We start from the raw sequence: 14,514 nt of genomic DNA, 5'->3' as shown, positions 1-14,514 counted from the left end.
TTTCCTGGAATAAATTAAGCACTGGTTTTCTGAAGTATATGAACTTGCAAAGCATAAGAAAAGGCAGATCGCCATTCTCTAAACACGGTGGATATCTTCCGTGCCTGCAAATTTTCTAACTTTTAAGCTGGAAAGGGGAAATCTTGGAGAGCTTCACTGTTGATGACTCATATTTAAGATAAAACACGCATTTTTTTAATAGCAAGAATTATTAGTCATCAGAGTAAACTAGCCAATGCTGTAGTAAATCCTTTGGCACCCTGGCACTGGAAGAGCTCTTTCTGCTCTTTTTCAGTTGCAAATTACTGAGTTCTGTGAGATCACTGGATGGCACCTAGGCCCTGCATTTTCTATTTCAGATTACACGATAACACAGTCTCTTCGAACCAGCAACGACTGTCCACTGAATTAAAAGCAGTCAGGCAAATGCTTCATATGCCATGTATGTCTGCATTTATGGTTTTTTTAATCGTTTCACATAGTGCTAGACACTTCCTTACCAACAGAATTTTAAGGCCAAAATGTGATGTGTTGTCTGTTTTCTTAGTGTGAGAGGAAGACATTGCCTTTCTCTACAGTATTATTTATCTGTAGAAATCAACTCTGTGTCTTGGAGATTCCTCTGAGGAGCAGCTCCCTTCCCACCAAGGGGTCAGAGGCTTTGCTAAGCACATGTTTTTACTCAAAATGAAGCCAAGCTTGTGCAATAGGATGGCATGTATATTTGCACTCTTTTCTCTGTTTCCTCGTAACTTTTGAACCTGCTGCCCAGTTTCTCCCCAGTTTCTCAGAAGGGAAGCAGTCACTATGATACCAGCTTCTTATCTTCCTGTAGCTTACTGGCATCTGGGCAGAGGAACCAAGCTCTGGTGTTGCTCATCACCAAAGGGACGACTGCTGAGTGAGCTCAACATTTCGAAGGCACCAGCGAGTCCACATGAAGATGTTAAGGGCAGCCCAGACAGCATTGCTGGAGACTGCACTTGGTGAGGTGCCTGTGGGGAGCGAGGATGCTTCCCACCGCTTTCCAGAAGGAGCAGGAGCAGATCCTGGCCTTGGCCCTGCTTTCTGGCCAGGGCAGCCAAGCTGGCAGGGAGGGATAACTCAGGAACTGCACAGCTCCAGCTCGGTGCCAGCCTCAGCCCCCCAGTGCTTCTCCTTCCTCCGGGCTTGTGGTTAGCACAGCACCTAGCTCACCCCAGCCTGACCACAGCCTGTGCAACGTGCCCTCTCCCAGAGCAAAGCCTCCGTGCGCCGCTCCTGCTGGCTCTTTGCTCCTGTTTAGGACAAATGGCTCTTAAACAGCTGATATTTAAAAGGAGGTTTTATTGCCAAATCTCAAAGCTCTTTACAAGCAGGAGACAAAGTGCTGCTTTACCACGGGCTGCAGCAGCTGCTTTTCAGATAGTCATCCACATTTGCTTGCTTGCAAACTCACTTCCTTCCTGTCACAGACTTGTAACCTGGTGGCACAGCCCAAAACACAGACTCACCCCAGCGCTCCATGCCCAAAGGGTTGTCAGCCACAAAAGAAAACAGCCTCAGTGCAGCCAGAAATTAGATGCGAGTTTAAATATAAGTTTAAAGGAAGATTAAAAAAAAAAAAAAAAGTGCATGGTGGCAAGATGTACACTGAAGATGGGAGTTGCTGTATGAGGTCAGAGCAGACCAGGATCCTGTCTCCGACTCTGACCGGCACTGCTGTTTTCAGAGGAACATGTAAAAACACCCCAGAAGGCAGTTCCAGGAGAACCCACTCTCCAGCCCTAGGCAGAGTCTGGCTTATGACCAGAGTGAGCAGAACAAGTGGGAAAAACTGCAGAAGGAACATGATGCGTTTTTTCCTGCAAAGTCCAGGTGAATCAGGCTTACAGCTGGGCTAGACATTTTAGGATAAAACTGCTAACCCAATTAGAAAAAAAAAGTTAAAACTAAAGAATCTCTAACCTAGCATTTTCAGCGGTGGAGTTACTGGGTGCTACGGAGATTCCACTTAAGTTATACCTATTTACAAGACATAATACAAATCTACTAAGTTCTGTTAGTACAGCAAATACAGTAATTAGCTGTAGCTTGTAAAATGATTTAACTTGCCCATGTCCTAACAGATGTAGGGGTTTTTATCTGTTAAGATTCCTACTGAAGGGTATTCAGTAAAATGTCAGACATTTATTCATTAGAATATTCAGTATAATATAAAAATATACAGTAAATATAAGCACATCCTGTAGGTTTGGCTGTAACAGATAGGGATGTCTGGGTATTTTCATCAGCACTTTGCCAGACGGGTATCCACAGAACACATCACCACAAGAAAACACCTGTGAGAGCAAAAGCATTTGTATATAAATTAGGAGACTGAGCTATCCCATAAGCTGTTTTCATTCTCCTGGGTTTTCAGTGTCAGGCTTTGATTTGCCCATCCTAGAGTTTAGGACTGGCTTCAGCTTTGGGATATGAACCTGTACCCAGAGTTTGCCCTGGTTTGTGTGTCTTCCTGTTAGTGTGAACTGCTTTTTCCCCCATCTAATTCCTCTCGTTATAGAACTGCATCTTGCAAAAGCCTGCCTCCTCTCTGAAGCTGATGCCCCTCGACTTCCAGTGCACACCAGGTTCTGACAGCTCACATTCATACCACACAGTGTTCGGTAAACAAAAGTGCACATGCAGAAAAATACATTTAGATAGCAGATAGGCACTGAATATCGTCTGTGTTATTAGCCCTTGTCCTAAGTATGTCTGGAAAGGCGAATAAGCCCCATGGTTCACATTGAATCTACAGCAGCAAATGACACAGATCCAGAATTTGCTCCAGGCTACGTGCCTGGGAGCGGGCTTAGGACGTAGGAAACTTTTTGTCTCAAAGCAAAGCTTTTTGGCACCTGAGCCCTGAGTGTTTGACTGTGTAGAATTTTCCACGTGAGAGAACAAGTGAATTCCCGTGCGATGTCTATGGCTGTCTTGAGAGGGGGACAGACCACTGAAACCAAGGCTGGTTTCATCAAAAGAGGCAGAAGCATCAGTTCTAGTCACTACCTGTCTTACTGGCTCCAGGTGGTGAAAAACAGGGTATTGGGAAGCCCAAAGCCAACATTTCTGTGCTCAGACCTGAAGTGCCCACTGCCTAGCCTAGGGAGAGGCTCAGTGAAGCTTTACTGGGCTGCTGCTATGGGGGTGTTTGCAGCCCATTGCAGCCTTGTGGAACCTGGGAAATTATAGAAGACAGAACAGAAGAAAAAGATATGGGTGAGCTATGAGTGCAGTGCTGGCAACTGAGAGAAAAAAAGCTTAGGGAGCATGTCATTCCTTAAAACCAGACTGGGAAGATCGCCCTTTTCCATGCTTCCAGAGTCTGGCTCAAGCAAAGGAGAAGCTCTTCAGGCTGTCATACGATTCTCTTCGGAGCAACTATAGAGAATAGGGAAGGAGACCCAGCTCAGGTGCAGGGCTATACAGCAGCGGTGTAAAGACATGATTTTATCACAGCTGTAATCACTAAAGCCCACGGGAACTGTGGTTGCTTTCAGCAGGTGGGCAGGGAAGCTATGGGAATTGTGCCGGAGCCTTCTGCAATGCCTTCCTCAGACCCTTCTGTAGCGATGCATTTTTATTTTAATATACTTAAACCACTGGGACCAGCCCCAAAGCTGTGCGTGCAAAATGCCTTTCCCTCCATGTACTCAAATTACAGACGTCGGTGCCAAACCATGGCTCTCAGCCTAGCTAGGACACAGCAGGTAGAGACCTGTTAAATAGGAAGAGGGATCTCATCCAGACCTGCTGCCTGATGTGCATGCTCCTCAGTTAACATCCCAAGACAGCACAGAGAGCGAGCCTACAGCTAAGGGAACACACATCCCTAAAGCTGCTTACTGACAGCTCTCCTAGGAAGCTCCTGGGGATCTCCTAGACGCTGGTTCTCCTTGGCTAATTGTTCTCAATGATGATGAGAGAATTCAGAGTTATCAGATAGGTACGGTCCTCTATAAGCAATGAGTTGTGCTGCTTGAAGACACTCCTTCAAAGGTCAAGTGTAACCTGTTTGCCTCAATTTCCCTACTAATGAAACAGGAACAATTAATACTTGCCTGGCAATGATGCATTGAGACTTGGGTTCACTTAGGCTGTGCTTAGCACACCTAAAGCTCTGCAGAGCCAGACTCAGAAGAGTGCCTTCATACAGCTGCTCCAGATCTGAGGACACTACTCGTAGTCAGAAGTTGGCCAGTTTTGTCTGCCTCTGTGTGAGGTCATTTTTTAACTGTGGATGTGGTTTTATAAGTATCTTTGGAGAAGATTAAACCATTTATCTTTACATTCCTAGATGTCACTGGGCCAGGTGGTCTGGGAAACCTTGCCAGCAAGTGAACAAACACTGACTACATTTATCCTTAAACAATTTAACTGGGAAAACCAGATAGGTGCCAGTGCAATCTGGTATCTGCTTCTCTGCAAATACAGATAGACAGGGGCTTTTGCTAGACTAGCCATTCTGCTCCTTTCAAAAATCTGGCTTGGTCTGATTACCAGTAATTTTTAAGGCCTGATCCATTGAAAGGACTTTGGACCGAGTCCTTAGAGAGCATTCACATTTTTTAAACCGCTCAATGTCCCGTAACCTTCTGCTGTGCTAAGAGGATTAGAACAGGACTGGTATGTACAGCACGAAGAAAGAGAGAAAGATGCTATAACTGAAAGCTCAATTCTGTCCCAGAAACATGGTGTGTGCACAGCAAAACACCACCTTCTAAACACTGGCCTAGCAATGGTACAAATCATAAATGGCAAATGTTTAGCTTCGATTTTGAGAAAGAAGTCTCTTTGAAGAGTATGTCAGGGAGCACTTCTCCTATAAAGAGTCACTAGATCCTTTTGCTTTTCTTTCTGTTTCTGTGTTGCTTCTTTTTTCAGTTCTCCAAGACCTTTAATTTCTTGCAAAACTTGTGTAGCTTGCCGAAGTTGTTCTACTGCCTCATTGAGCAATGTCTCTGCCATCACTGGGGGTCCGTTCCCCTCCTGGGCCTGTTCCAACCCTTCACGTAAAACCTTCTGCAGAAGTTTTTCTGCCTTTTCCCTTTCAGTAGCAACTTTCTCCTCCATTTTAGCTAAGCAGTGATCGGATTCCTTGGTGAAAACTTGGCTTGGAAGTGCGCTCTCTGTACTTTTGGAATCAGAGAGTAAGTCTCCCAGAGAAGAACTGCGAAGTTTGAGACCTGAAGGGCTTTCTACAGACATTTTCTTCTCAACAGTTGCTTTTACACTCTCATGGCCTGTTTCTGTAGCTAAGGAAGTCTCTGTCTCTTCTGCTGAACTTTGCTCTTCCTTCTCAGCAGAGGTTCTCCCATTTCCTTCTTCAGTTTCAACTGTTGGGGATGTGGACTCTGCTACATCGCTGGGTGTGATCCCGTTCACTGGGGGACTGCCAGACTCCAGGTCTTCCCAAACCCCAGCTTCCAGGTCACCATGGCTGGAGTTCATTGTGGCTAGCATTTTTTCTGACAGAATCTTGGGAGGAACGGGAGGCTTTGTATCATCTGCAGTGGCAATCTCAGCAAGGTTGTCTTTGCTACTATCTCCTGATGATTTCAAGTCTTCCGTGGTTTTAGGCTCAGGGACTGGATGGTCCCAAGTGACTTTCAGCTTGTCTGGCACACTCTTAGGAAGAGGAATTGGAGCTTTTGCTATGCCCCTGTTGCTGACCTCAATGAGGTTCTCACTGTTCTCCTCACTTGGTGCTTGAGATCCTTCCACATTCTCCTCTGGGCTTACAGAGTCCTCTTCCTTGGCATTTACATTGTCCTTTGACGCTATGCCTTCTTTAAGTTTCTTATCTGGAGGCAACGGAGGAGACAGAGGTTTTTTATGTTCCTGGTCAGGAATGTTGTTCTCTGCATCTTGGTCTTCTTTTGTGCCAGTGGGTTTTGTAGGTGGCATAGGTGGCTTTGGAGTTTCTTTCTGAGGTGGCGTATTGTCACTTTCGCAGATAGTGGAATCAAAGTTTGGTGGTCCGTTGTCTACTATATCCAGATCTAGTCGCAGGATGCCATCTGATGTAGACTTGGCGGCCTGAAACACAGGAGAGAACTTTTTCAATATCTATCCCATCATCAACCCTGTGCTCCATCCTTTAACTTCAAGTCAAAGTGTAAGACCCTCACAACCAGTGTGGCAAGTGAGGGGTTGCTGCTTCACACATCCACCCCGTTTACATTTACATCTGTCAAAACTGCAAGAAGAATCTGATAATAAAACCGGTGCTCTTCAGAGCAGCTTTTTCTATAGCTTAAGAGCAATCTATGGAGCTTGCACTTCTTCCATGCTGCATCACCCTGTGCTACCTTCTAACAGCAGTAGCCAGCTCTACCAGAGTTAATCTAATAAGTGAAACCCGATCTGATCTGCTATGCTAAAATTTATTGAGCTATGATAACCACGAGTACCAAACATTTCACCCAACAAAGAAAAGTGTCAGGTGAAATCACATACATTGCAGCAAATCTTGAATGCATCGAGTGAAGCACTTCCATCCCCCTGCACAGCCCTGCTTTTTCACCAGACTAACATGTTCTGTGAATGTGACGAGCGCTTTGCTGCCGAGTTAGTTTCTGCCTGATAGCGCAGCAACTTGCACGAAAATATCAAAGCCAATAACCATAAGCAGTCAAGAATTAGAACAAAAGCACAGAACTTATCTTACTACTTCCTTTGAGAAGAAGGACTCAAAGCCTGTTCCACAATAACCTTATTTCTTGGTTTTCCTGTTGGTGCTAAGCGGTCAGCTCTGTCATATTTTAATTCTTTTTCTTGTGGTAGCTGGATCCCTCTACGCCTTCCATTTACAGCGTGCCTACCCAAAGCACACCTGCTTTCTGCTTATTTTTAATTGCACATATAAAACAAGTTGATCTTTAGATCGCTTGGCCAGGGATACTGTTGTAATACCGTTGCCTTCTGCTTGCTTCCTCCAACCTGATGTCATCCCTGTCTTACCAGGGCCAAGCCTCAGCTGGTTAGACCTCCTTCAAACCGCAGGCTGTGTGCAAATCACTCTACTAGGGGGATTGCCCTAAAAAGGATGGACTTAGTAAAGACATTGCAGCGTGTAAGCTCAGTGCCCCAGAGGGAGAAATGTGGTGACAGTTCCTGTGTGAGGGAACCCAAACCCACACGAAGGCGTAGCTGCAGCCAGGGCCAGGCTCCTGCAGTGCAGGGAGTTTAGTTAAAGTCTCTCTTTTCCTGTCCAGCCCATCAGAGAGACAGAGGCAAGCTGCATCCTGGCAGCTTGGCCTTGACCCGTCCTCACCTGGCCTGCCCGGAGACTGAAAATCATCATTCATCCCATTTCCCTCACGATACTGCAGCCAGCAGCCATGATACGCATCTTTCTGCAGGCTCTATCCCCTCCCTTTCCCCTCATTCCTGCTTCTGAATTTGTAAGCCACTTTCCCCTGAATTTGGCCAGAGAGGTCTTACAGGTATTAATCTCGGAGGGATCTCGTGAAAATAGTGAGCTGAGCAGGGGAGAGAGATCTCTTTAGTCCCTAGGGAAGGGCTTCCTACCTTCCTGAACCCATACTAGGCAACAGAGAACCCACACTTCATTGCTGCTGTGACTTTTGTGATGTTTTCTTCTGCGGTTTTCTGGAGGAGTGGATGGGAATCTATGATTCATTCCCATGCATTTCTCTAGAAGAGACACACTCCCTCCATTTCTATGCAAAGTAAAAATTCTCAGGGCATCTCATTTTCTGCACAAGGGTCATCTGAGTGCTGTGCAGACACATAAGTCAGAGTCTTGGAAGTTTGAAGAAAGAAGGTTTGATTTAAAAACCTTCCTTGGTTAAGATTAATGCTCTGCTAAAATATCAGTCTGTCTATGGAAACTTTTTCATAAATCACAGGAATCAAACACTAGAACCTCTCCCATGGAAATGAACTGCAGGTTTATTTTGTGGTGGTTTTTCTTTTTTTTTTTTTTTTTTTAAGTGACAGATCCAGAAAATCAGTTAACAGTAGACAGGCTAGTCCATAAAACTGCCTGGGAGAATAATGTATTCTGATTCAGACCTAAGGAAGGGCTTGTAAGCTTGAAAGCCTGTCTGCTTTTTCCAGTTAGCTTAATAAAAAATACAGCTTCTCCCCACAGACCGTGCAGCTCTTCTACCTTTAGACCACTGTGGCTACAAAATCATCACTTTTTAGAAAATAAATGTAGAAGCTTCGGTCTCTTCTGGTTAAAGTGAAACTATAATGGCTCTCACCGGACGGTGAAGCAGCTTCTGAGTTATGGAAAGCTAAATATATCGTAACACGTTGCAGCAACTACAGATCTACAGGAACCTGGAGCTTCGTTAGCTGCTGGCACAGTCTCACCCAGAAGAAGCTGTTTCCCATGTCAGCTTTCTCTGGGCTCTCTGTCCCTGGGGTTTTCCCGGGGTTTGGTACCTAAGTGGAAGGAGCAGCTCTTGGTGATCGCAGCTGGGCAGATGGCTCACCCCAGGGAGGTGCACTTACCTCCTTTAGGTGACTTCTCGTGGGTGGCCTGCGGCTGTGGGTCATTTTCACCCTGTCCCGAGTTACGTGGTCCAAGGAAAGGCTCTCGTCCACTTTTACCTTTACAAGGGGGAAGAGGAGGGAAAGAAAAAAAAAAAGAAGAGGGGCATTAATTTCTCAAGATATGTCTGTAAAGTTCTCATGGTCACACATGCAGGGATGCAGCATTTGGATCCAGGAGGGTTTTTGAAGATTTCACTACTACAGTCTCTAACTCAGACCTTAGTTACAGCCTGCCTGCAAAGCCCTGCATGTATGTGATGGATATTTAAGGTATCTGCCCTATATAGAGCCATGTTTATCTAACAGCCACTCCAAAGCAAAGCATCCCACCTTCAGAGGTTTACAACCGCTGACCTCCCCTCTACCTAAAGGGCAGGGACGGAAGGACACAAGGCAGCTTTGTCATCCTCGCTGCAGCTGGGGCTTGGACCGGCTCCTGCATGTGGCAGAGCACAGCGCTGAAATTGCTGTTGCCATCTTAGAGGTGAAAGCTCATTAATAACCGTGACCTGAGTGTGAACTGTATCAGCAGCGCCTCGTTACAGACCTTCCCTTCTACAGCTCTAATGACTGCAGGATGCTGAAGAGAAGGTGTGAGCAGTGACCTGGATTAATTGCAACTCTAGCTGAATTAACACATTTATTTCCTGGATTCAGATGAAAAATCCGCTGCCTCCCGCACGTGGGGAGGGAGGTCCCAGCCCCCCTGGCAGGTATTTCTCTGTGCTGGCTCTGTGACCACCCACCCACACTGCGGTGGCTGAGGGCTGGAATCTGCCCCACGCAGAGGGGCAGCACCAGTGACCGGGGATGGTGAAACGTCAGCGTGTCCTTGGTTTGCTGGCCACAAGTTTGTACAATACGAAAGCTGGTGAGGGTGAAATAGGGATTTAAAGGGAAAAATAGGTCCCAATCCCTGGCTGATATGGCAGAGTGGTTTTACAGCTCTTTCAGCAGAGAACAGCTAATCCAAGCCAGCTGAGGGCTTGACCTCTTAGCTTGTGCTTGGCCTGTGTACCAACACTTTAAATCTGAGGTGTGATCCTTACTGGAATGAATGAGAATTAGAGGCTGGCTCCCTCTGAGAACCCGGGTCCTCGGAAGGAGGATAACCCCAGGCCACAGGGCAGGGAGGTGACCTGACATCCCACCTTACTGTGCTGCCGAGGGGATGAGCAGAGTTCGCTGCCCACGGCGAGCACAGACCACGTGCTGTGCCTCTCCGGGCAGCTTCGAGCTGGCGTGGGGTCGCTCCAGCAAGAGCTGAGCAGCATTGCATTCCAGGACATCACATCTCCCACCCGCTGAGACATGAGAGCAGACCCAGATGACAAGCTCCTGCTCCTGGGTTTTATCTTCTCAGGTTGCTGCTGGTCTCAGCTCGTCCCTTTAATTCCATGAGCTGCTTCCCACTTGGTCCAAGGGCCTGAGGAACCGCTACGTCCCACTACCAGCAAAACCCTGCCACCGAGTGCCATTTGCCTTGGCAAAAAAAGAGCCTGTTCCAGCCTCTCCTGCTTTGCCCTCTGCTGAATAAAAGCAAAGCCCAAAGCTCTCAGAGTTCGCATCTCTAGCACCGTATCTGCAGCACTTAGCCCTTTTCTCAAAACTTTTACTCAAAGCTTTGGTTTCCTTTGCTACAGATCTTGCCAATTGCTTCGTCCCCTTGTTCCCCTGCCCATTTCTTCCTGAGTCATTGCCATGATGGTGGTTTTGTGCACTTCCTTTCAGTTACTGAAAAAACTGCAGAACAGATACTGCTCCTTTGGTTTAGATCAGGGCTGATTTACAAGCTAAGAGGGAGCAGGGCAAGGTTAGGATGTGCAATTTTCATCCTTGGAGAATTTGGGAGTACAGGTGTGCTGGGGCCAGCTGAGAGGCAGGCAGGTTTGGCTGAGGCCATGGAGTAACTTTCCACCAGACTTCTCTCCAGACTGCAGGCGGAATAGCTGGTGGACTGAGTCACTTCAGATTTTTCCAGTCTTGAAGACTGGGCTATGTCCTAACCAAACACCTCCATTTCCAGGCTGCTTGGTGCTGAGGATCATGGCAACGTGGGGAGGACGGGTCTCTCCAGGCTGCAGCCCCACTCTACACAACTCAGTGCTGCAGCTGCTTCTCTGCACCAGCCGCTTCCATCGGGAGAGGGGAACACCTCTGCATTCGCTGATCCCAAACCCACTCATGCCACCATCTCCACCTGCCTTTGGTGAGCTCTTGCGTCCCGTGGGCCTCCTGATGAGATGTTAGCTCTTAGCAGCACAGCCCATGCCTCCAGCACAACGTCTGCTCACCCAGCTGCCCCTGCCTCCCTGCATCTAACCCCGGTCAGGAGAGGGAAAAGCAGCAAGTAGGATGGTGCGAATGGCTCTCTATGTGTTCTGCCTTCTTGGGCTGGGAACTGAAGTGGTTAAAAGCTCCCAGCTTGCGGGGATGCGACCTGGTTTGCCTTGAATACCATCTTTCTCTTTCCTTCGACTGTGGCTGGCAGGAAGGAGGAGCTCCCTGGACAAGGAGCACGGGGGCTCAGGCAAGTTCTGCTTTTAGCTGAAAAAGCAGTGGAGGAAAACTGACACAGAAATGCAGGGGTCTGAGAAGTTCCTCTTACCTCATCAAACACTTTGTTTTTGCCTCTATTGATCCCTTCATTAAGAGCTTTTATCCACGATTCCTTTTCTTCCAGAGTTGGAGCTTGAAACTTGATATCATGAACCTGCAAGAGCAGAGAGACAATTCTGCCTTAAGCATTCCTTGCCAGGAAGAGAGAGGTAGCTCTCTGCTCTCTGTCCATCACTTCAGTTTCTATATAACGTTCGGTTCCAGCCTGTGTTTAAACTACAGATTCCTTTGCGCTTTGGCAAGAACTTCACCTCATAGCTCCCATGAACAGGATTTTGTTATGCTGAACAGCTTCTTGCTGTAGCTTTAGTTTTGCAACTGGTAGCTAAAGTAGTAAGAAAGTAAGAGTTTCTTCCTTCTGTAAACTGCTTGCAATAGCTCTTAGAGGAGCAACGAGTCGTACAGCAAGTGGTCACACTGTGTATAGAGAGTCAGACTGAAAGTCCAAGTCATTCTGTGCTGGTTCAGATGCCATAAAGCACTTTATTTCCAACTTCCCCCCAGGCTGCGAGCAACGAGAAGGCTGTGTGCAGCGGGCTCTGCCTGCTTCCCTCTTCCTGCGGCTCTGCAGAACAGAACTGATACAGGAATCTGGGGCTCTGACCTTGGCTGCACTAAGCCCGATTCAGCTGAGCATGGATGTGATGAGGCGTAAGGGAGATGGAAGTGAAAAAATTAACCGTATCTTTTTCTGCTTGCAAAGGAAGAAATACAGCAGTGAACGCTACAGACGTACGCTCTCTGGGGTCGGAACAGCCACCCTAAGAAGAAGAGAAGAGTCAGCCATACAAGAGGGAGCTGGCAAGAAGCATGGGACACAAATAAGGAGGGAGCAATGGGTGATTGTATGGCCTGTCCTCCAGCCAGGCAGCCCTCCCTCCAGGGCAGTCCCATGGCTGTGCTCCGCGTTTCAAATCTCCTCTTGAATGCCTCAGGAACAATAGGTAGGGTGTTATTTATTGCACTACTGGGCTCTCTGAGTGCCTCACCAATATTATGTAGGTTTGCCCCGAAGGACACTTCAGATGAGAGAAATATCATCCTCACATTACAGGTGGCTCTATGGCAGACTGGCTTGGATCCAAATAGCTCCATGCAGCGCCCTAATCCGCACTGCGCAGGCGCACAGAAATACTCTTGCACTAAAGAACATCATCAAAGTTGCAAAATCAAGTACTCAAAAATTAGACAATCCCAACGTTGCCAGGGCAGTCCTAACTCAGCCTGCTCTGCATCTTCCTCGTAGCACCGTCCCTAATGACAGGGGCGGCACTTCTCACTGACCTATCCCATCGTGGGTTTTATCCTCGTGGGTCAATATGTCTTACTGATTGCACTCTGCTCAAGCGCTGTCCTGAAAACAGAATTACTGATTCCCCCGACAATCTTTTCTTTGCTGCTTATCACTAACATATCTGGGGGCTTCACAAATTACTTTTCAAAGCAACTAAAATTATCGACCTCGTACAGGTGGGGAGGTGAGATACGGAGAGGCTCATCCAAAACACATACTAGCAGGGTCTCGTTTGGAATAGGTTTTTTTGGTATTTAACATCCTATAGGTATTCTGCACCTTTCCATTGCTTTCAAGAGCAGTTGTAGTCCCGGCCTTTTTGTAAACGAGGTCCCACATTCTGAAATCACAACAGCGTCTATATAAAACAGTGACTATATAAAATGAGGGTTACAAAGCTAATGGTGACTGACAGTCGAATGCTCTTAGCAACTCCCTGTTTTGTTTATGGCACAACAAAGCAGCAACTGTTTCGGGTCTCAGCAACTTCTGAAGGTACCATCAGAAATTCTGCAGAACTAAAGCCTGATCTCCTTACACCCACTCCTGCTGCTAGATAGAAACCAACTGCCCTTCCCTTCTGCCTTTATTCCTTGCTTCAGTGCTGTGGTTTTACATCTGCACATCACAGCGACAAAGTGCCAGACCCTCACAACCAGCACAGCAAGCAGGGAGTTAAGAAGCAATTTGGGGAAAGATTATTTGCTCAGTTAGTCTGCATATAAGGTGATGGGACCACATGTCTTCCTGAGAGCTCGGAGGAGAGGTTAGGGCCTGAACCACAGCCTGCTGCAAAAAGAGCCCTTTGTCTGGGGCGCAGAAGGGCCACACTAACCCGGGAACCTAAGGGAAGGCAAGGCTCCAAAACAGAGCGACAGCCAGATTTTGTTTTAGTCCAAGCAGGCCTGTTTTTGTGTGCGCTTAAAAACTTTTTTTTTTTGGTTTGGAAACGATTTTGCCGCAAAGCTTTGCGATTATAAAAGCTTATGAGAAAGCTCTACTTGTGAGCAGCTGAGCTGCTGCACCGCCTGGCAAAGACCTGGCAGCCTGCGCCGGGGTTTAGAAATCTCCGTACATGTTGTTCAAGGATTCCTGCCTCACTTCAACCTTCCTCTCCCAGTGCCACTTTCTGTGCCTCATTCTTCACAAAAGCCTCGGGCCTCCCGGAGCTGAGACTGTGACTAAGCGCTGGTTTCAGCAACGCTGCGGCAGGGCAGAGCGAAGGCTCGGGGGGATGGTTCATCATTAATGAGAAGCTGAGATGTCCCTCTGGCACGCAACCCTCTGTCACACAGCGTAACGCTGACCAACCGTCGTGGCTGCCGAACGCAGACCCATGGGATGGTGGGGGAAAAGGACTCGTGGAAAGATGCTCCCAAGGCATCGGCAGGAAGAGCCCTCCAGTTTTGGGTGAGGGAGGACGAGCAGCATTCTGTGGGGGACCCTGCTCCCTGCGGTGGGGCAGTGCGGGCAATGCCAGACTCACGCTGCTGCAGCCCTGCTCCCTGCTTGCACAAGCCCCCGGGACTGCGACACAGAGGGGCAGCCTCTGGTTGCTCCCAGTACACCCAGTTATCTTTGTTTGAAAACTTTTTCTTCTTTTAGAACAATAGCCACAGACACCCAGGAAGCGTCATGCTGCTGAGGCTCTGAGGATGGTGCTCGGGATGCTGCCAGCCAAAGTCTCTTTGTTGCCTTGCAGTCCCTTGTCTGTCTGCATCCATCTGTGGCTCACGTCCTCGGCCACAGCTCTGGGGAGAGAAGGCTAACCCAGAGTGGGTGGAAGCCCTCCATAAAGCAGAGCTGCGGAGAAGAGGCAGGAAGAAGCTGGAGGAGTTGGGCTCAGTCCTGCCTGCCACTGGGCCTCCACGCGCGTCTGAGATCCCCAGGTCTCTACAAACCAGAAACAAGTGAATTTATCTTGACTGTATTTTTACTCATTTGAGTATTCTCAGATACCAGAGGATGCCCCTGAAGATGGCGGCTCCCCACGAAACGTCAAGCAAAGCCTGTTCTCCAGCAGCAATTTAAAGCAGAGTCAGTGA

General features: G+C 47.7%; 1 protein-coding gene across 1 annotated transcript in view; it reads right to left on the bottom strand.

Moving 5' to 3' along the window:
• Positions 1-1,306: 1,306 nt before the first annotated feature.
• The window catches only part of PLEKHO2 (pleckstrin homology domain containing O2), a 29,290-nt gene continuing 16,082 nt past the window's right edge, over positions 1,307-14,514 (bottom strand). The window contains exons 4-6 of the mRNA XM_075763950.1: positions 11,165-11,269; positions 8,515-8,613; positions 1,307-6,066 (exon numbers count right to left, since the gene is read on the bottom strand). Coding sequence (XP_075620065.1) covers positions 4,834-6,066; positions 8,515-8,613; positions 11,165-11,269 — 1,437 coding nt within the window. The 3' untranslated portion in view covers positions 1,307-4,833. The remainder of the gene's footprint in view (positions 6,067-8,514; positions 8,614-11,164; positions 11,270-14,514) is intronic.

This window comes from Balearica regulorum, chromosome 12, assembly GCF_011004875.1.
Source record: "Balearica regulorum gibbericeps isolate bBalReg1 chromosome 12, bBalReg1.pri, whole genome shotgun sequence".
NCBI lineage: Eukaryota > Metazoa > Chordata > Aves > Gruiformes > Gruidae > Balearica > Balearica regulorum.
The sequence above is the reverse complement of the archived record's forward strand: the minus strand, read 5'-3'. Positions and strand labels throughout refer to the sequence as shown.